Consider the following 19,978-nt stretch of genomic DNA (forward strand, 5'->3'; position numbering starts at 1 on the left):
GCAAGTGCATATTTCTACTCCGAAGCACTCTCAGAGAAGTGCTTTTATAGGTGGAATTTACATGCAGGGTAATGAGGGAGAAAAATGATGACATACAGATAATGCACATCCATTTTTCAAAAATCAGTTTTTATCTTTAATAGTTGCATTCCAAAGGGGATATATGAAAGTTAGTCATCTAGCAACTGTATACCTCTTAAGAGATGAGTACAGAGTCACAGATAAAAAAATACACCTAACTCCCAAGATGACAGGTGCTAGAGAAAGTATGTGCCTTACACCATCAATCCAGACAAATGCAGAAAGATTTTTTGTAATAAATATTTCATCATATACTAACTCCTGAGACTTTACCCATGAAAAGAAAGGGAAAAGATTTTTTTCAGAGATATCATACACATACAATATATTAAGCTGTTAAAGCAAAATAGAACAAAATACCAACACTGTCTTGATATTCACTGCATTTGAGTTTATCTACATCACAGTACTTTAAGTATGCAGCTCAGAGTCAGTGTCCTTTTAAGTTTTGCCTTAAACCTGCAAACATCACTTGACATAGAAGCATCTTGAAAGTACGAGTGCAAGAAATCAAATGATGAATACAGCCAATCAGGATTCCATTCTGTGATATGAAAACTACACAGCAAGATTTAGATTTCCAGTACCTAGCATCAGTCAGCAGAAAATCCAAGTATATTTACAAAAGGTCTTTACATAAAGTGATTAGTGAGTTGTAATTACTGTGTTCTCAGGTACTTTTTAACCACATAAATAGTAGAGAGAAATATAGTTAAAAACCACCATAAAGTCACAACTGTAAATAAGGTACCACAGTGGCAACCCAAGACATCTCAGGGTTTGTTTTCTTTTTAGTTTTGTTAGTAAAAGCCATTTGAAAATGTAAAGATTGTAGCTTTTGGTTAACTAATCTTTTTAAATTCCTTCTACTCCAGTACATTCCTTCAAAGTTCAAATACTTTTTTCTTTCTTTTTTTTTTTTTAAATCAATAACAAACCATTCAAGAAAACCTTTCTGAATTGACAGGATCAGGAAGACATAAGTCAGCTCTTTCAATCAGTCCACTTTACTTCCCTGGAGTTATTTTACTGGGACAATTAACTCAGCACAACATGACGGTCAAAGACAGATTTGCGTTGCTCTTGGACCTGTAACTTCCAGCGCTGCTGGGCATACTCCACTTTGTTCAATACGTTAGCGCGGCTCCGAGAACGAGCCAGCACATCATGTGCATTTGCAAAAGGCTGGTGATCCTGGAATGGCAAAAAATCATTAGTTAGATCTCAACAATTCCACTGAGCAATTATATTCGTCTTTATTGTTGTTACATTACAAAGGATGCTGGCTGGGTGGGTTTGTTTTGTTTGAGGGTTTTTAAGGTAAACAAGCTGTTTCAACAAGGTGGTCAGTAATAATGACCAAGCAAGTTTTTGAATACTTAGAACTGTACTTCCATTTCTTATTCCAAGTAACTTCCACAGGTTTCCCAAACAGACCAAACTTCATTGTACTGTCAAAAATTATCTGTTGCCCGGAGACATCATGGTGAGCTGCAAGATCAGAACCACAGCCTTGCATCCGTTAGCGGCTGGTGGGGCAGAAGCCTAAACCAGACCCAGGTGCTGGGAGCCACCTGTTACTGTCGTGAATGTGCTTCACTTTAAAACTGAATTAGAGAGTCAGTTTTTGGCCATTTACCATCAGGCAGTTCAGTATGTTCACACACAGCTTCTATATAAAACCAACACACTCTGATGTTTACTAAACTAAACCTATTGTACTGAGCTGTCTAAAAGCACAGTGTCAATACAGCTGTTTAAGTGACAGAGCTCAACAATAACAGTGTTTGTTTAATATTTACTCTGTCTGTTTTCTAACAGTACCTGCAAAGCTTTATTTTCTTCTAGTAAATATAACCAAGTTATAAACAGTAAGAGTTGAAACTAAACTTCTTATTTGGTTATCCAACTGTTTTGGATAAAGTCATGTTGCTAAAGCCATGTCAGAAAGCAACATATATACAATGCATAATGAAAAAATGATTAATTATGTCCTGTATTAAATAACTGTCATTTTTGTATGCCTACACTTCATATTCCTTTTTTTTCCCCAAAAACATTTCTGAGGACATTTACATTAATGGATACTTTAGGACTGTGTAGAGTAGCTCTATGATAATTCTTAGTAGTACAGAGATTATCATTAATGATTCCCACTGAAGTGACGCCTAGAAGTCCCAAAGCCACACACAAGCCTCACCAAATGAGCATCAACAAATTCAGATTGGGGCAACAGAAGATGCAAGGCCTCTACTTTCTTGTTGTAGGGAGAAATCTAAGCAGTAAGCGATCTGCATAAATGTGATCACTAGCAAGACTGTATGGATCTTTAACACTTAAGCTGTACTTCATATATGAGCTTACCTCCATTCCTACCGTTTCTTCTCTGAGAAAATAATCTGTGTCTAGACCTGGGATAACTGAAGCAGTCCTCATCTTACTACTTTCTAGCACAGTGAAAACTGAAAGAGTGTCTTCACAAAAGTCATCACTTTCTTTTCTCCCTTCAGGAAAAGCATTTACACTGCCTGGCAGAAAAAGCTGCTCATCCCAAAGAGTTATTTAACAACTAACCATCCCAATCTTTATGTTAACTGAAGTACACAAGCACTCTGGTGAACTCACCCCAATGTCTTCATCACTTTGTATGAGCTGTGAATGTCCAAAGAGACGTCTCTTCAGTATAGGTTCCACCAGTGTAAGGTACACCATGTACAGAAGAAGTAGGCCCAAAATAGACAGGTAAATGATGATTGTAACCTACACAATGCAAGCACAGTTTATGCCAGAATTATGATACTGCCCCTACAATATCTCAGCAGGTAGCAAGGACCAAAAGAAGACTACATGCAAAGTTTGTGATGAGCCTGTTGATCTTTGGTATCAGATGACTTGAAAGCCAGGAACAGAGGAAAAAAACCACCAATCTACAACCTGGTATTAGAAGGGTTTGGAGCAGACAGACATTAGCTTGAAACAGTTTCTCTTAGTGAGGCCTTGCTAAAAGTCTTATGCTATCCCTCTTAAAACAACTTGGTGTTATATATCTCACCTCAACCTAGACAATTGTTCACTTTGGCCATTAAACTGGAGTGACAAATTTGGGGGTTCCTGCATGGTCTCCATTCTCAAGCATAGATCTGCATTCATACAGTTGCTAAGAAAAATGGAAAGGGAAAAAGAAATACCAAACTTCTACAGGACCAAAAAAAGGAGTTTGTGTTATAAGAGAAGAAAATACGCATTTGCACAATCTATTCCCCCCTCCCAGCCTAGGGCTCAATGGCTCTAATAAGATAAGAATGTGAAAAATACAGAAATCATCTGTTACAGCAAACATGGACAATTTTTCTCTTTTTAGCTTGCCAATGTACAAAGAAAACTTACAGTAAGCAAGCAAGACAGCTGAATAATGAGAGGCCCTCTAAAATAATAACAAAAATATGAAGTCCAAAGCTTGACAAAATGCCCTAGAAAGAATTTCAGCAAGGTGTAAAGCTTAATCTCAAAAGCAGAAACCTTCAAAAAAGGATCTCAAGCCCGCTCCTTCAGCTATAGCTTGATACTACTGTTACTACTCAAGATAACTTGTGAGCAACTATCATGAAAAAAAGTTAATTCTTAGGCTGCTTTAGAAAAGTTTTCCCTTTAAAAGTAATTATTCATCTAAAAGACAACAGACATATTTACTAATCAGTTGAAGTATTTAATATATGCCAACAGAATGACATTGTTTACCTTAATTGTGACAGAGCTTCTCTCTTCATATTTGCATTCACAACGTAAACAGTATGCTTCTACATCAGGTCCAGGGACGGGCATAGGCTCAACCACATGAAGACAATCACTGAAGACAGACAGAAACTGCTCGGTCAGTTCTGAACTGGTTTTAGCTTATCTGTTCCACTATGCACACAGACCCCAGCTGCATCAGCTAAGAAGCCACCTTTGCTTAAGTTCAGCTGTTCTAAATTATAGGCATCCAAGATTTTAAAATATAATAAACCACTACTCCACAATTATTTTACTTAAACAAGAAATTCAGCTATTGACAAGCTGTTAAACAAGTTTTAAGACCTTTCTACCTCAATACAATGTTTTCATTTTTCAGCGAAAGTATTAAAGCTGTTAGCGTAACAAGTTCAAGGATTTGAATCCCAGCACAAATGCATCATTTGACACTGACATCATGGATGAAAGTAAATTCCATCTACACACTTTATTCATCATACTCAAAAGAGCTTTATTCTACCCTTCCACTATCTGAAGGGAGATTAACCTCTCTTTGGTGTTCATTAACAGAAGTTCTTTTTTCTTGCCATCACAAGTTACAGGCACTGAAGAAAAAAAAAAAATAAAAAGGAAAAAATGTCAGATGGGTTGTTTCTCTAAGCAACAAGATAGTGAATAAATAGCATTCAGTTTTCAGTACTAGACCTGGATGTGAAAGCATATTTTGACTTAAAATATTACAAAATATGTCAGTACCATGCCAAAAGCACAGCTGACAATCTTACGGGCACTCTATACCACAGCACTAAAATCCAGCTGCCATGGGACAACTACTTCCAGAAATAATTTACATAATTTTGGTCTTTTTGCTGACTCAGGTTCAGAGTGCACATCCCAGGGTCCCTGCAGAGCACTGACAGAACAAAAAAACATGTTTTGCCTTTATCCCAATTAACTTAATGTTAGCACAGTCAGAAGGAGGTAATGAAACAAAACGCCTGAAGTGACAGCAGCAGCCCAGGATTCAATACTGTGTTAGATGACAACACTGCAAACACATTTCCAGACACCAACTCATCTCTTCAGTTTTCTTTTTATTTCTTCTTCATAACTAAAACTATTGAGAGTCAAGTCACATCCTGTGGAGGGGAGTGGAAGCTTAGTTTTCTCATTTATTTGAAAGCAGAATTACATTCTCCTCTGTGGAGAAGGACAGCATTGAAGCTACAAAATAAAAAATGCATACAAGTTATAATCTATGCAATTTCTGTTCACATGATCAGAAGTTTGCATCAATATGCTGCACAAGTATAGTAGAAAGCTTGTATGTAGCTTAAGTACAGTAGTACGTCTGTTACTGTGGATCAAATATATCAGCATTTTTTTTCCTCCAGTTCAGTGTTTCAAGTTGCTAGGAAGTGTAAAATCTATCAGAACCTTATAATTTTGATTATGTGTTTCCTTGGACTGTGATTCCATGGCAGTTTTAGAGGAAAACGTAAAAAATGCTGATCTTCCCACTCAAATGCCTCAATATTGCCATCTTCCCCCTTGCACCCATAGCAACAGCACCAAGGGAGCAGTTCTTCCAAGGCAAGCTAGGCTAGTCAGAAAGGCAACTTCTGCACAGATTTTCAGCACATTCAGCTTGTAGGCTCCCTCCCTCCATGTCTGTGACTACCACTGCAGTTCTCTGCACACCAATACTTTCGAAGTACAAAATACAAAACACCAACACTTTCCAAGTGGGTTATTTAACCCTGTAGGTGCTTGGGCATCACTATGCTTGCCTAGCGCGTTGTCCGTCAGGACAGGATTGCCTGCAGTAGTTCCAAATCCAAGTCCAGAAGGGTGAGTGCTTTTATGGGTGTCAAATCACCCCTGCCCATATTGATGTTAGCACTGTCTGCCAGTCTGAAACCAAAGAACAGACTGCTCCAAGTGAAAGAACCGAAGCATCTAAATACAAGTATGATTATCCACATTACAGGTTCAACATTAAAAATTAAACTTTCTTTTTATGTCTGGACAAGCCAGCAGTAAGTCCTCATTATACTTTACGTAATTCATAAAGACACTAAAAACTGATCTGACTCTTGTCTCATGAGCGATCTAAACGCCTAAAGGATGGTGCACATCAGCCAGTTCTATTCAGTAACAAGTCGCTTGCACTGACGCAGAAGCCAAAGCATGGTACTAAATTTTATTGCATATAAACCAGCAATCAAGCCTTTCAGAAGCGGCGAGAAGACATCTCAAACAGAAGATCAAAGCCATAAAATGTTCCCAGATGGTCACTTAAGAAATTATCTCAACAAAACCAGATTTAAGATAGGAAAATAGACTCTTGAGATTCTGTATGCATCAGTATCTGTCACCACAAAATTAGTCAAGCCTTTAAAGAATTTTTTTCTTCAATCAGTATCAATATTGATTTAAAGGGAAACAGGGTCTTTTCTGCTAGTAAGGCACACACTAAGCAGTACCCACTGAAAAAAATCCATTTTCATTTGCAGAGCGGTAATGAACAATAAAACCAGTAACACTGCTGCTCTGAAGTGTCTGCTGCAGCTGGAATTTTCCCAGTGTGTTTCATTGCTGCAACTTCACATTAGTCCTACTATGACAAATTAAGTTAATCATGTGGGACAACAATAGTAATTTCGATTGCACAGTACATTTTATGTTTATTAGTTTAGATTGAAATTTAGAGTGTTGTTTCTCACACTTCTCCTGTACATAATTTAATAAGTCAAGGCATAGCTCTACACATATCTGTATCGCTAATTTCATTCCTGTAATTATTTTTGTGGGCCTACTCAGGGGTATGACACTTTCATAATCAAGATGCCAACCTGCTGCTACATGCCAGACTGAAAAGTCTTGTATAAATTCTTTATGTAACTGAAGAAGTCAATACATCAAGAAGTATGTCACTTTTTACAGGCTGACCCAAGAATCTCTAAACATTTCCAAAATCAACGCAACTCTAAAACATGGTATTTTATTTTTATGATTCACAGAGACAATGATATGCAAGTTGAAATTACACAAGGGAGCTACGCTAATGTAACGAATCACTGTCATCACCCCTTCTTCCCCAACTCCTCATCCCTGGCCATGCACATCAGTCCTCAGCTTGGAGAGGAGTCTGACAAATGCCACAGATGGCCTAAACAATACAAAGGCATGTTGCTAGGGCACAGAGATCTTAAGACCTCTGTCTCTGGAAAAACACATTGTTAGATGGCTTGGGCAGTGTCATATAACTGCACTCTCTGGCTACAATTCTGAGGAACAGAAATCTCCAGAAACAATAGTATCTAGATGAAGGGACAGCGTTCAAGAGTGGAGAAAGAGGGTCAACGCTCCCAAGTCCTAATTCCATGGCTGTGCTCCCTTACCTTTATGCCATTTCAAATCACTGAATTCAAATTATAACACCCTCTTCCCTTCTACTACTTCCCAGTCTAAATAAATATCTAACCATGCAAGCAAGCAAACCAAAACAGAAGACAGGGCAAAAACTATGGATTTCAAGCCTTGTCCCTTGCTAGAGCTGAATTCTGGAGTACTTTTACAAGAAAAGTTCCAGTAAGTTATGCAAGAGATGTAATTTCTCCTGGCACCACCGTAAGAGACTCACATATAATCACTATGGAACAACTCTTTAACCAGTAAGGCTCATTATAAATTTTTTTTGTCACACACACTCACCAGTCTTTCTGTGAAACATTTTTGTTGTAAATACGGCCTGAATGGTCTTTGTAAGGAGGGCAGATGCATTTACATCGGACATCCTCAGAATTCTGTAAAGTAAACAACATGCTTAGAACAAATTATCGTCAGTAACCATAACAGGATACAGAAAGCACTCTTCATGTAATACATGAAATATTTAACACAAACTACTTGCAAGTATCGTTGAATAGTCTTACTCAGGATTTCCGTCAAGTTTAAGAACAACCCTTCAAAATTACTAAGCAAGCACAGCAACGTGTCAAGTAACGCTATTGTTTTAGCTAGCAAACACATTCTTCACGACAGAAATCTGGAGTTTAAGCTCACTCTTCTTTTTAAGAAAAAAATACACATTCAGAAGTTGCTTATGTTGGTATACTCAACTACTCAACTTATGAGGACAGCTGTAGAAGAGATACAGGGATGAGCTTAAAACAAATGGAAGAATATTAACCCCAGAGGTTGGCAAAGAAACCTCTGTGGATAACTGTCCTCCCTGGCCACAAGAGAAACAACTCTGTAAGGAAACTAGAGGCATGAGTACAACCTACGGTCCTCTTGTCTTAAACAGCAGCGGGATATTGTGAGGTAAAGAAAAAAAAAAGTACAAAACTGGAATTCCAAATGAAGGCAAAGTAAATGTGGAAAAAATACAGAAACTTGTAAAAGCAAGTTTTAGATAAACAAATTAACATTTGCATAAGCAGCAACAGGCACTGCAAAAAGAAGTGAGGCAAATTAATCATTATGGACAGTGAAAAAGAAGTAGCACCCAAAATTAACATTTAGAACACTATTGGGAAAAATGGAATTTCAGAAAAAGATCACTTTGTGTAGTATATTAAAATACAATAATTCACTCCTTTCCCAAATTGCGCAAGAACAGAAAACCCTATGGAGAGAACAGAGATGGTCAGCAAGGAGTTATCAACGCAAGTCAGAGTAACTTATTTGAGCAAACAATAAGAGACAGAGAATAAACACAGCCTGTCTAAAGTTCAAGGCAATTTCTAACAGCATTACAAAAAAAAGTCTTAGGAAATATTGGTAATAAACTTCTACGCTATACAACCAGGTCAGAGTACCACTAAGTGGGTGTACGTCAGTCAGAAAACCTTGGCTGCACTACACACCAAGTCACTTCTGGTCTCACCATAGAAAAGTCAAATAGCTGATTACCATTAAAAGGGAGGAAATTCAGATACATGGGTACTTCGACAACAGGAAAGACTTTTACTATTAGGAGACACAATGTTCTCAACCAGTTAGAGATGCTAAGATTATAATCCCAAATATTAACCCAGAAGGACCAACTGCAGGCTGCCTGCAGACACTCGACCCAGGTAAGGCAGCAGGAGCCGGCGGCGTCACACAGGACCAGCGAGAAGAGCTCGCTCAGGATGCGAGCCGGACACCGAAGACAAGGCGAGACGCGGGCCAGACCCCGACCCCAGCCCAGGCAGCCACCAGAGCAGGAGCTTCATCTCCACCTTCTTCTCAGCAAATACGTGACTGCCACTTGTAGTTCGGTGTGACGGCGGCCCCGGGCACCACGTCAAAACTACATAAATTGCCACCAACTTAAGGCTGGGGCAGAAACCGGGGGCTGGCGCAGACAGCGGCGACGCCAGGCAAACGGGCCCTGCTCCTCCCGCCGGCGCCACCGCCCACTCCTGGAGCCCGAAAACCACCGGCTCCAGCCTCCACCTAAAGCAGGCCGAGGCAGGGACACCAAGCGACCGGCGGGGCGGAGACCGGGAGGGCCCCGTACCGGGAAGGGGGGGGGGGGGGTGTACCACCGTGGTCCGTTCCTCCCCAACCCCGCTCACCTTGGCCCCAGCGCTCAGCCCCGCCAGAACGGCCAGCACCAGCAGCGAGCAGAGAGGCGCCCAGCCCCCGCCACGGGCGGCCATGTCGGGCCCCGGCCGCTTATCACCGCCGCTCCGCCGGCCCCCCAGCGCCCGCCGCCATCACTTCCGCCTTCCCTAGGCCTCACGTGAGGCGGCGTCCGGCGCCGATGGCGGCCCCCGCGGGAACGGCGGCGCCGCCGGATGGTTCCGGGCTGCGAGGGCGTGTCCGTGCGTACCGGCCGCTCCCCCGCGAGGCCCGGCGGGCAGGGCCGTGAAGGACGGCCCCGACAGGCCTCCGCTCCGGCCGCCCCGGGGTTTCGGCCGGACACCCGCAGTGCGGGCCGCAGGGCCAGCTGTCCGGAGGGGTGCGAGCGCCCAGGGGCGGCGGGCCCGGTGTGCCCGTTCCCGCTCGTCCCCGCCGCTCTAACGGCTCCTCCCGCCGTGTCGGCGGCGTGGGGGATCCCCTCCGAGCGGCATAGCGGGGCACACGCAGGAGTAACCGAAGGAGCCGTTTTGCATAAGCCAGCAAATGCAGTTGCCTTTCCCACAGCGCTCACTCACTGCCGGGTGGTTTTTCAGCAGAAAACCACAGGAGTAGTGAAATGGATTAAAAGTGATAATAAGTAGCACTCTAAATGAGACGTTCGAGTTGTAGATAATCCAGGTTTTGCATAACTGGACATACAAGGGCAATTTATACAAAACTTAATGCATTTTATAGACAGATAGATGGGCAGACAGATGTTTCTCTGAGAAAATGCCACTAAAATCCAGCGATGCTCCCTATCCGTAGCGTGGTTGTTAATGATTTGCAGCCAAGAGCAGAGTTCACCTTCTTTCAGAGGGCAATCGGCGTTGGCGAGAAGCAGCGTTTCCAGCCAACGTCCCTTCAGACCTGGCAGATCAAGTGGTTTCCAAGTTTTCCCAGCTTCGGTAGGAATCCCCGAACCCACCCGAAGCTGCGAGGGCTGCACCCAGCCTCTCCCTTGCCTGGGAGCCCGGCCCGGGAAACCCCTCCGACTCGTTTCAGGTTCATAGGAATCTAAAATAATTGTTTAGATATTGCATACTTCTCAATTGTGCTGTTACACTTTGTTTTAATACAGTTAGTTGTGTAATACTACCAGTGCATCAGGCATCTCCGTAAAGGAGCTTGAGTTACTATGGAAACACCAAACACCTTTATTTAAAATTCAGGGAAAATTGCCAGCAGAGTATAATGAGCATACATCAGGTTTCAGCCTTAGCCAAACAATTTGTCTGTTTAATGACTGTATCTGCAATGAAAGTGTTTTGAAGCGTGAAGGTGGCTCTGTGTCTTCCTCACCACCCACACTCATAGTCTGTGATGGGCGAATCGACTGCTGAGTTGAAAAACATGCTGAATCTTTAGAAAAACATGGATTGAGATTTGAGCTGAAGTAAATAACATGCAGTTTCAGAGGCATCGCTGCATCTGGAACAGCTCAGTGCAGGAAAAGATTTCTAATACGTAGGCCGAGAGACTGATTTTCTAACACACTGAAAGAGTTCTAATACACAGGTAATAAATGCACTTTCCTTTAGATGGCTGGAACGGCCTTTGGGACCTTCAAGCCCAGTCTTGGAGCTTCCTCAAGTCCAGGGACACGGACACACACCAAAAAAAAAGAAATGGGAGCTTGTGAGCCACAGGCTCTTGGTGCTGCAGGAGGTAAAGATTACTTCTTCTAGAAGATAAGTCCATTCTTCCCCTAGAAAACAGTAAGCAGTGATTTAGTGAGCAAAACTTCTGGATGAATTGTTTAAAAAAAAAAGTACTGGGAGTTTTTATCTTAACATTTAGATTTTTTTAGTTGGGTTTTTTTTTTAATTTACTTGTCAGCACACTAGTATCTGAAGCAATACTGCTAAACCACGGTAAAAACCACCAAACAACCCAACAACAAGGAAAAAAGTTTAAAAATGCAAAAGAAGTGTGATTTTTAAGGAAAAAAAATGATTAAAAGATTGCCCTGACCATAACAGCCCTATTTACAGCTGCTCTTCAGCAATGTGATCTTCCAGAAGGGCTGAAGATGGGTTTTATCTTCAAAAGAGCTCTGGAAGGTTTATCTGTGGAGCCTGAGCTTTAGTGGCATGCAGCTCAGTCCTTACCAGACCAACCCTCTTCAAGTTAATGGAGCTGAGCTCTCACATCTAATTTGCTTTTTTAAAATAACATAGAATGTGCTTTAATAACGAGATTTGTTTTGACAGTTGCAACTATGCGCTGGCCTCTCTAAGCTAAACCTTGTTGTGTTTTGCTATCCGTGCACTGCGTTGAATTAGAGGTGAGCTTTTTACAATTTTGTAGCTTCTGTCATATTTGTCTCCACCATCAAGACTCACACAACTAGTCCCCCCCAGGAGCTGCTGGCAGACCCTTTGATCATTCAAAGGCTCTGCTTCTGAGCCTCTGGGGAGGGAGAAATCCTGATCCCAGAGAGGGGGTGAACTATGGGGTGCAAAAAACCTCCCAGGCCATTGGGGCGCAGCCTGAGCAGGGCTTTTGGGAGCAAAAGGCAAGCCTGTGCAATGAAGGACACAGCACAGGCGGTGCATCCCTAGGTGTTGGCAGCGGGAAGCCGCTCCAGGGGTGTATCTTTTGTGCTCAGTCAGCTTATAAAAAGAGCTTAAAAAGAGCGTTATATTTCCAGGCACTGTACGTGCAGAGCAGGCTTCTGCTTTTCCTTTCCTGTTGCAGGAGCCTTCCCAAAGTCGCATTATCCCTGTAGCCAACAGTGCGCTAAGCCGTGTCTGTGCTCCTCCTTACTGTGCTGCACTGATTCGCACGCGAACAAGAGTATTTTAAAACATTTTCCCTGTAAAATAACTTTATGCACTAGGTGGTAATAACATTGGACTCTGCTGTGCTGTGTCAAACAATTTGTGCAGCTGAACTGCAGAATCCACTGTCACAGGGTGGATGTTCCTCAGGGCAGGTAGGGTAGACAGTATTTACCATCATTTAAATCATCTGCATTATGATTATTTCTTACTAATGCAAATTACCATCTTTTTATGTCAGTTCAGCCTATTCACATCCAGAACTTGCCTGCTTCCCTTCCTTTTCTCAGCTGAGAAAATCTTTTCATTATCAACAATGATATGAAAGAAAAATCTGAAGGGGTTATGTAAATAAGTAATTGAATCAGCACTTCTGCACTCATTGCCAACATGAAAGCAATGTGACATTTGCACAGAAAGAAAAACAAAGTAAATACAGATTCCCTTTTGTCTATTCCCTATGTTCAGTTAAAAAATTAAAATGATGGCAGCATTTGTTATTACAGCAGCCTTTACTTAGCAAAGAAGTGTCGGAAGCAATTAATTACGATGTCAATTGCTCTAGGAAAATGAGAAATTCACCTTTCAGCAGATCGATCATCAGCATCCGTTTGAATACGTTCTGTCACTGGTACTGCCATCCCTTGAAATAAACAGTGCAGTTTTATCTATCATCTCATGAGTTTCTGTTTTGGACCAAAACCCCAGTGGCTCTGTTCAGGTCTAGCTGGTGTTCTGACCTCGTGGTCTTTGGTCTCTGGAGAATACAAAGAGAAATCAATGCCAGCGGGGTGGATGGGGTACACAGCTTACAATAAAAGCAAGCTTTCCAAATATAGTTCATTTCAGAGACCCATTACATTACAGTAATGCAATGTAATGGCTGGTGGCTTCCTTCCATAACCAAGGCATTATTTTGCAATCTGCTGTTAGAAGTTACGTAAAGCTGTTCACAACAGAAATATATGCATATGGAAAGGACAAGTTACACAAACTGTTTACCTCTGTATTTCTATATTTGTATTGTTATTGATGATATGAAGCAAATGGAGGGAAGTGCTGAAAGAGCTCCGCATCTATTTTATCTTTCTGTCTCAGTGAATCCACTTGTGACTTTTCTGCGGGCTGTAAGAGTTCAAGGTCCCTCCCTGGTAATGCAAGGTCAGTCGGTACTCTCACACACAGGAGCATTTTGTTAGTACCAGCTGGCTCCCCATATCGCATGCATGGGGAGCTTGCAGAGTTCTGCCTATGGTTTCAATTAGTGATGTATGTCATGCTTTAGCAATGCAATTCCTGGAGGTCTGTGTCCCTTCCTTCAGCGGAGATGTGCTGCAAACGCGAGGTCCAGCGGCTTGTAGATGGGAAGGGGGCTTTAGCTGGTTAACCACGATCTGAAAGTCCACAACTCTGACTTCATCCCTTGCAGCATGAAGAACAGCTTCTGCATTTGTTTATTTAATCCAAAATTTATTAACAGCCTCCACCATGCCTGACCCAGCAGGACCTCAGGCACCCTGCGTGCATTGCCCATGGGAGAGACAAGACCTGTGCCGCCCCACACGCTTTGTCTTGTATTCTCTCTTCTCCCTGGGAGAGCTTTTGCCAGAAGCATGTTTGCATAGAGGCAACGAGGCCCAAAAAGGACCCACAGTTTCTTCCCCATACAGACTAATCCACTGGGATTACTCTAATAAATTCGTGCTCCCTGTTTTGTATTCAAAGGGATCAGCACTAAAAGTAAAGTCACTACGAATCCAGAATATGCTTTACTCCGTGCCAGCTATTTCATTCCAATCTTTGCTGCAACCATAGCCAGTGAGAGTTATGCTAAATGCCATGCAAGACTATGATTATGATACAACTACAGGCCTTTTTGCGGTAAAGTTTATCGTTACTTTTCTCAAACTTGTTGCTAAGCAGAGACGCTTTAATCAATAACCTCAATAAGTAAACTGAGAACCCCTCCATGCGTTGGCTCCATTTTCTTCCCTTGCCTGCTATTTTGGTCACTTTTCCAAAGCACACATCGAGCGAGCTCTGGGTGGATGTGGGCCCCTCATTCACACTTCGGTGTCGATAGGAAATGAGGAGCAGACACTCAGCATCTTGCTGGCCTGGGTCTGCAGCAGCAATGTGGTTACACTGCACATGCTTTAATTAGGACCTCTTTACTTTGTCAGCAGACCTGGGCAAGATAAAATGAAAGCTTGGCAGCAATGAATTGAGTTTTGCTCTTTTAACCTTTTTTCAACATTTCTCAAATCTTGGCTCACCTGTTGCATTTGATTCTACTTGCACTGGTCTCTGCACTGTGACATTAACAATATTCTCTTTTTTTTAGGTACATCATCCCTTATAACTGCAAGCACAGGAATCTCTGTATTCTTCTTTACCCAGGAAACTATTCTTAACCATTGCTTATCCCTAGCAACCACAGTATCACACAAGGTATTTCTCATAAACATAAAGAAAATTCTAATAACTCCACGTATGTAGACCTGCACAGGGGAGGCAAGTTGCGTTCAAAGACGACATTATGCAAAGGGAGTCAGATACTCCAGATGACCACAAATATTGACACCATGGCCATATGTTGTATTCTTAGCTTGTACACCATGGTGACGTGCACACCGGGCTCAACCCTTTGTCTTCTGCCATTATTCATTATGGATGCCAAATTCATAGGCTGTTAAAATGTGCACAAACAGTGAAAATCAAGTGAAGTAGTCTAAGTAAACAAGGCCTTCATTAACTGCTTTCTAACACGACCTCATTTCAGAGCGTTCTTAGAAGACATTGTGGTTCCACCAGATATTTTTAATGTCAGTCCTTTTGCTCTGACGTCTATGCCTAGATGCTCACTTGGTTGGTGTAAAGTCTTGCTCCATTCAGATGAGGAGTGACACCACTTTCACACGAAGGGAGGTTCCGGCCTTTGCATTTCATTCAGATCAAACCTCTACTAGAGACAACCTAATAGCTGGCTCTCCCAGTGCTGCTGAACAGCATTGATTTTATGCCACCACATCGCCAGAGTTTGTGCGGAAGATGCGGCGGAACGGATGCCCTACTTGCTCTGTTCCCATGACAACACCCTGCAAAGCAGCTCCCTGCGAGCTTCCCCCTGACTGCCTCATCACATCCGACAGCCGTGCCCAGGCTGGAGCTTTCAACCCCAGACAACGCCTCTTCCTTCAATTAACAAAAAGTGTTTTACAAGGAAAAAAAGGTCTGTTTGAAATAGCGCTGTTTTGATTGTCAGAGCAGAGCATTAAGCTCTCCACCACCCAAACACTGGGAGGATGGCTGACTTTGGGTTGCCATTTTACATTGCGCACTGCTGCTCAGTAATGTAATTGGGAATGACTTTTGTTTTTGCTCCAGGGACAATATTTGTTTTCATTGGTGCTGGGTACGGTGTGGCGGATTCTCCGTGTATGCTGAAGTGAATTAAAATATAACAGCACTTCAAGTAACTCCTGCTTTCATGTAGTAGAAGGCAAGGAGTTGCTCAGACTAATTATTGCGGAGAGGAAGATCTGCTTTTGTTGGGGTCAAGTCTTGTCCTGCCCATCCTCCAAAAGCTGCATGGCTTCTGGAAGCACCCCAAGAGCGAAGTCTTCATGAGGGCCAAATACAGATTGGTCAAGTCAGCAGCTCTCCAGGCAGAAGTCTTTGGAGCTGATGCTTTTGGCTGTATAGATGAGAAATATGGAGCATAAAGATGAGTTCAGAGCATTGAAGCTGGGTGGCAGTGGAGGAAAGTGAGCTATGTTTTTCTGCCTGCCAGTCCAGTCCAGTGCTATAGTGAGCTGGACTATGGTATTCTTTTTTTTTTTTCAGTTAAAAATATTCTTTAACATTTTTTCCAGTGCAGATTCTAAGTTTGTTTTGCTTTTTATAGGTAGACCAAAAGCTCAGTCTATGGCTTTGGCTGTGCCACTCCCAGTTGCTCAGTATTTGCCTCGATAGGAAGGGATCGAAATTAGGCTTGATAACCAAGAAAGGGCTGGGAGCCTTACTGGGACCCACTGAAGGTCTGGAGCCCACCAAAGGGCTTCTCCAAGCCTACCTGACTGAGAGGAACTTGCAGCTGAAGGCTGACAAGGTTTTCCCCTTTCCAGCACGTGAACAACTGTGGCGGCTGGCAAGTGCTCTGTCCTGGCACAACCACGTGCATACCAAGGAGAGGTTTTTCTGAGGTGTGAGCTGACTTAACCCCTCCGATGTCCTGCCCATAAGAAGGCATCACGGCTGGGTCAGCAGCCAGACCCTGTGCACCCTTCCTCTGACTGCAGTCCTCTGAGCATCCCTCACCTCACACCTCTGTGCAAGACTCGAAAGGCTTGCCTGACCCCGACTCAGGACCCGGGTTTGCCCTCACAGGGCTCAGCACAAGGTGCTCCCTGCACCACATCGGAGGATGCTGACAGGCCCGTAGGTAACAGCACATAACCCATCCCGGGCATTTGCCCCACAAGCAGCAGCTGAACTCATTGTGCCCTGGCTACTGCATCTGAGTTTTATAGCACTGCAAAGACTTGGTATAAAACCCACTGCAAAAGCTCGTTGCCCTGGTATGCAGAAAGCAGTTTGTATGTTATAAGCTCAGGGTATCTGCTGAAAGGCTGTTTGTCCTGCCGCTTGGTGACCGCAACATGCATATTTTGATTTGGTGCATTATTCAGTGTTGTTCAGCCCAAGCATTTCCGTGACCCCAGCATCAGCCTGCACGTTACCTTCCACTTCATTCAATTACTGGCTAATCTGCTATGCCATTTTATTTGATCTGAGCCTTGAAGACCAAATCATGCATACTGCAAATTACACAATGTCCATCCTTGACCTGGATGGCTTCGAGCAGGTGCTGAGGAACAATTAGATCACCGTCTGTAGAAGCTGCCATTTAACTAAGAAAGAAAAGACAACTCTAAATAAGACAGATGCAGAGAGAGACCAAAAATTGCTCACACTGATAATGAAAATTAATCAAACAACATTAGCAGTCTCCAGAGAGCCCAGTACATCATGTGCTTCTGAGATGTGCTTCTGGTTGTCCTCTGCTTGACAACAGCACCCGCTACTCTCAGCTCAAGGGCAGAAAGAGGCTCTGCTGCATCAAAAAAAAGATCAAAAATTGGAGCCTTTTTCAGAGTGGAGTGGTATTTTTGAAAGCGTTTGGGCCAACCTGTGGTTTAGTGGTGCCAAGCAGCCATGCTCTCTGGGGAGGTCAATAAATATATGCAGGTGATTCTACTAAATAGGCCTTGCTTTTCTTCCTATAGAGTGAGACTTCCCAGGAGGCAGCCCACTCTGAGCAATGCTCCGTAGGCTTCTCCTACACCCACCTAAATGCAACTGTGGTGGACTCTTGGGTAGGCAGCATATTCCAGGAGAGCTGTGGGGAGACTTGGTTATTAACACCAGTCTCATAGATTATTTTAGCACCTGGTTATTTCTACTAAAACCTCATGGCCTTCATTTTGCCATCCTGCCTGTCTTCTTCATGAGCCAAGTTGCCCTATTTTTAACTCAGCAGCCTCAAAAGCTGGACACTGAGTCCATTCTGTTTGTATTGTGTTTAACGTACAAGAGCCCTGATGAGAGCTTCGGAGCTTTACAACAACTGAATGTTTTGGTTGGGTTTTTTTGTGTATGTGTCTTTTGGGTTCGTTTGTTTGTTTACCCACCACCACTTATGTTTATAGTTTGGTGTTGTGGGAATAGTGGGGAAAGTGAATAACTGACCTTGTCAGTTGAAGATCTGTCAATTCAGGCTTAAAAATGAAGAGAAGAAAATCTAAAAGAGTGAAAGCAGTTCAAGGTTTCCATTTGTGCGTGAGCATGTAGTCGTGCAGACCTGCAGCCCTCCCACAAACCAATCTTATGGTTGGTGCATTTTATCCCTTCATCCTGTCGAACAGAGTCCGGAGACTTTCTCTCCCAAAGCTGGGCCCTGGGGAAAGCCCACTGATCTCACTGCCACCGTGGTGATTCACACCGCTGAGGATGGGGCTTTACCTTTGCTGTGCCTGGCCCATATGGCATTAGTTACCTGTGACCCTCAGGAAAAAATAAGCCATATTTTTCTCCTAAAGCAATAAGAGGTGCATCTGGATCACCTTAACTCAATTTGGGACAGCAGAGAACGGAAGTGGGGAGAGCAACTGATGCAGGCTCATTGCCATCAGCATCTTCTAATAGAATTTTTGAATGAGAGCATCCTATTAACTCACCCTTCGTACAGACTATGGTGATTCATTACGTTAGTGGTTTGTCCAAGCAGGGTTTTTTCGGCTGCCACTGTGCTCAGTTGCTCTCTGGATAGGTACAGGCGAGCCCATTTTCTCTTCTTTACGATAACTACTTAGATAATACACGAATTCCCAGTAGCGCACTGTCGGATGATCTCCTGAGGGCAGGGGATGCTCCCTGGGGTGGAAAATGATCTTGGCAGGAGAGGGAGGACTTTGCTGAGAGTTAAATGACGCCCAAATAATGTCAACAAAGTCACCACCCCTTGTGGCAACGGGCTTAGGCTTTCTCTCCTCAGCTGCGCCTCCCTGCTGAGGTGAGCCAGTGCTGCCCCACTGTGCCACGGAGCCCTGAAGCATATGTACAGCACAAGCAAACAGGATTTTGGAGCGCCTGTGGTGGGACAGGTTGCTGATGAGCACGTCCTGCCCACCATGGCAAGGGCCTGAGGGCCTGCAGCAGCAAGGACAAGAGGTTTTTTGCTTGCCCCATCCTGCCCGTGCATCTGGGCTGCCCATCACCCCAAGCCTGCTAACCATAACCGCAGAATGCTCAGAGCAAATTATTTGGCAAAGCCTTAGCACAAGAGGAGCAGTTAAATTCCTCGCCTGCATAGTGTCCTTCCCCTCATTAGTATGACCTTTTCAGAGCTCTTCTCCACAGTGAGCAGAAACAACAGCGTCTGCACTGTTTAAATCATTGCTCTGTAGGAAGCTCCTCTAGAAGCCTGTCCCACTAGGTTCCTTCTAGCTGTTAAAACATTGACCAGGACCATAAGGAGCCCCACTGAGAGATGTCTCAGCCTTCACAGCTAAACCAAACCTGAGATCTTCGCTTTATTCACTATTGGAAGGCACCAAACAGGACATTGGAAGATGGCTCATGACCTTAATATCACAGCATATGAAGCAGCAGGAGGAAAGAGATGCTAGGCAGAAGCTTCCTTGCAACCAAATGTGGTCTCAGTTGGAGGAAATTTATCTAGGAGAATGTTAAGCTGTAAATGCCAAGTTAATTAGCCCTCATACATAATTTGTTTTTAAAAATACACTGACATCTCCTTCTGGAGGAACAAGAGCCCATTTTCCCCTTCTGTTAGCCTGAAAAGTCAAACCGAAAAATGTCATTGAAGCCTAAACCAAGAAGCATCACGATGCTTTCAGCAAAGGAATTCTCTGTGAGTAGAAGGAGTTTAAAATCCACAGATTTCCTCTCTAGGCCAAACAGCCCTTCCCAAGGCACCACTCACAGCAGACCCACTTTGCTGGATTCTCAGATGCCTGCACTGTTGAGACCCAGTTTCCCTATTATGCCAGCTCCAAGTCATGTTTTGCCCAATTATGGGTTTTCTCCTTCTGCCAGCACCTGGAAAGGCTAGTGACAAAATCCTCATCATTTGTAATGTGTCCTGATCTCTACTGGCCCAGATAAAACCATCTCACTGGGCTGCAATGCACTCATGCTGGACTTTGTCTTCCACCCAGGGATTTTGAAGTGTTTTTTGGATT

The 19,978-nt window shown here is 43.2% G+C and overlaps 1 protein-coding gene and 1 long non-coding RNA gene across 2 annotated transcripts; one reads left to right on the forward strand and one right to left on the reverse strand.

Moving 5' to 3' along the window:
• Positions 1 to 110: 110 nt before the first annotated feature.
• On the reverse strand, positions 111 to 10,516 carry TMEM9B (TMEM9 domain family member B). The gene is made up of 5 exons (XM_075755098.1): positions 9,384 to 10,516; positions 7,531 to 7,622; positions 3,820 to 3,928; positions 2,707 to 2,841; positions 111 to 1,275 (listed from the first exon to the last, which is right to left on the reverse strand). The coding sequence occupies exons 1-5, from the start codon at positions 9,465 to 9,467 to the stop codon at positions 1,120 to 1,122; spliced, it is 576 nt and encodes a 191-aa protein (XP_075611213.1). The 5' UTR covers positions 9,468 to 10,516; the 3' UTR covers positions 111 to 1,119.
• LOC142602101 (uncharacterized) lies at positions 10,004 to 15,570 on the forward strand. The gene is made up of 4 exons (XR_012835786.1): positions 10,004 to 10,434; positions 13,311 to 13,373; positions 14,557 to 14,663; positions 14,995 to 15,570. It is a non-coding gene; the product is annotated as an uncharacterized LOC142602101 (long non-coding RNA).
• Positions 15,571 to 19,978: the final 4,408 nt, after the last annotated feature.

The sequence above is a fragment of the Balearica regulorum genome, chromosome 5 (genome assembly GCF_011004875.1).
Source record: "Balearica regulorum gibbericeps isolate bBalReg1 chromosome 5, bBalReg1.pri, whole genome shotgun sequence".
NCBI lineage: Eukaryota > Metazoa > Chordata > Aves > Gruiformes > Gruidae > Balearica > Balearica regulorum.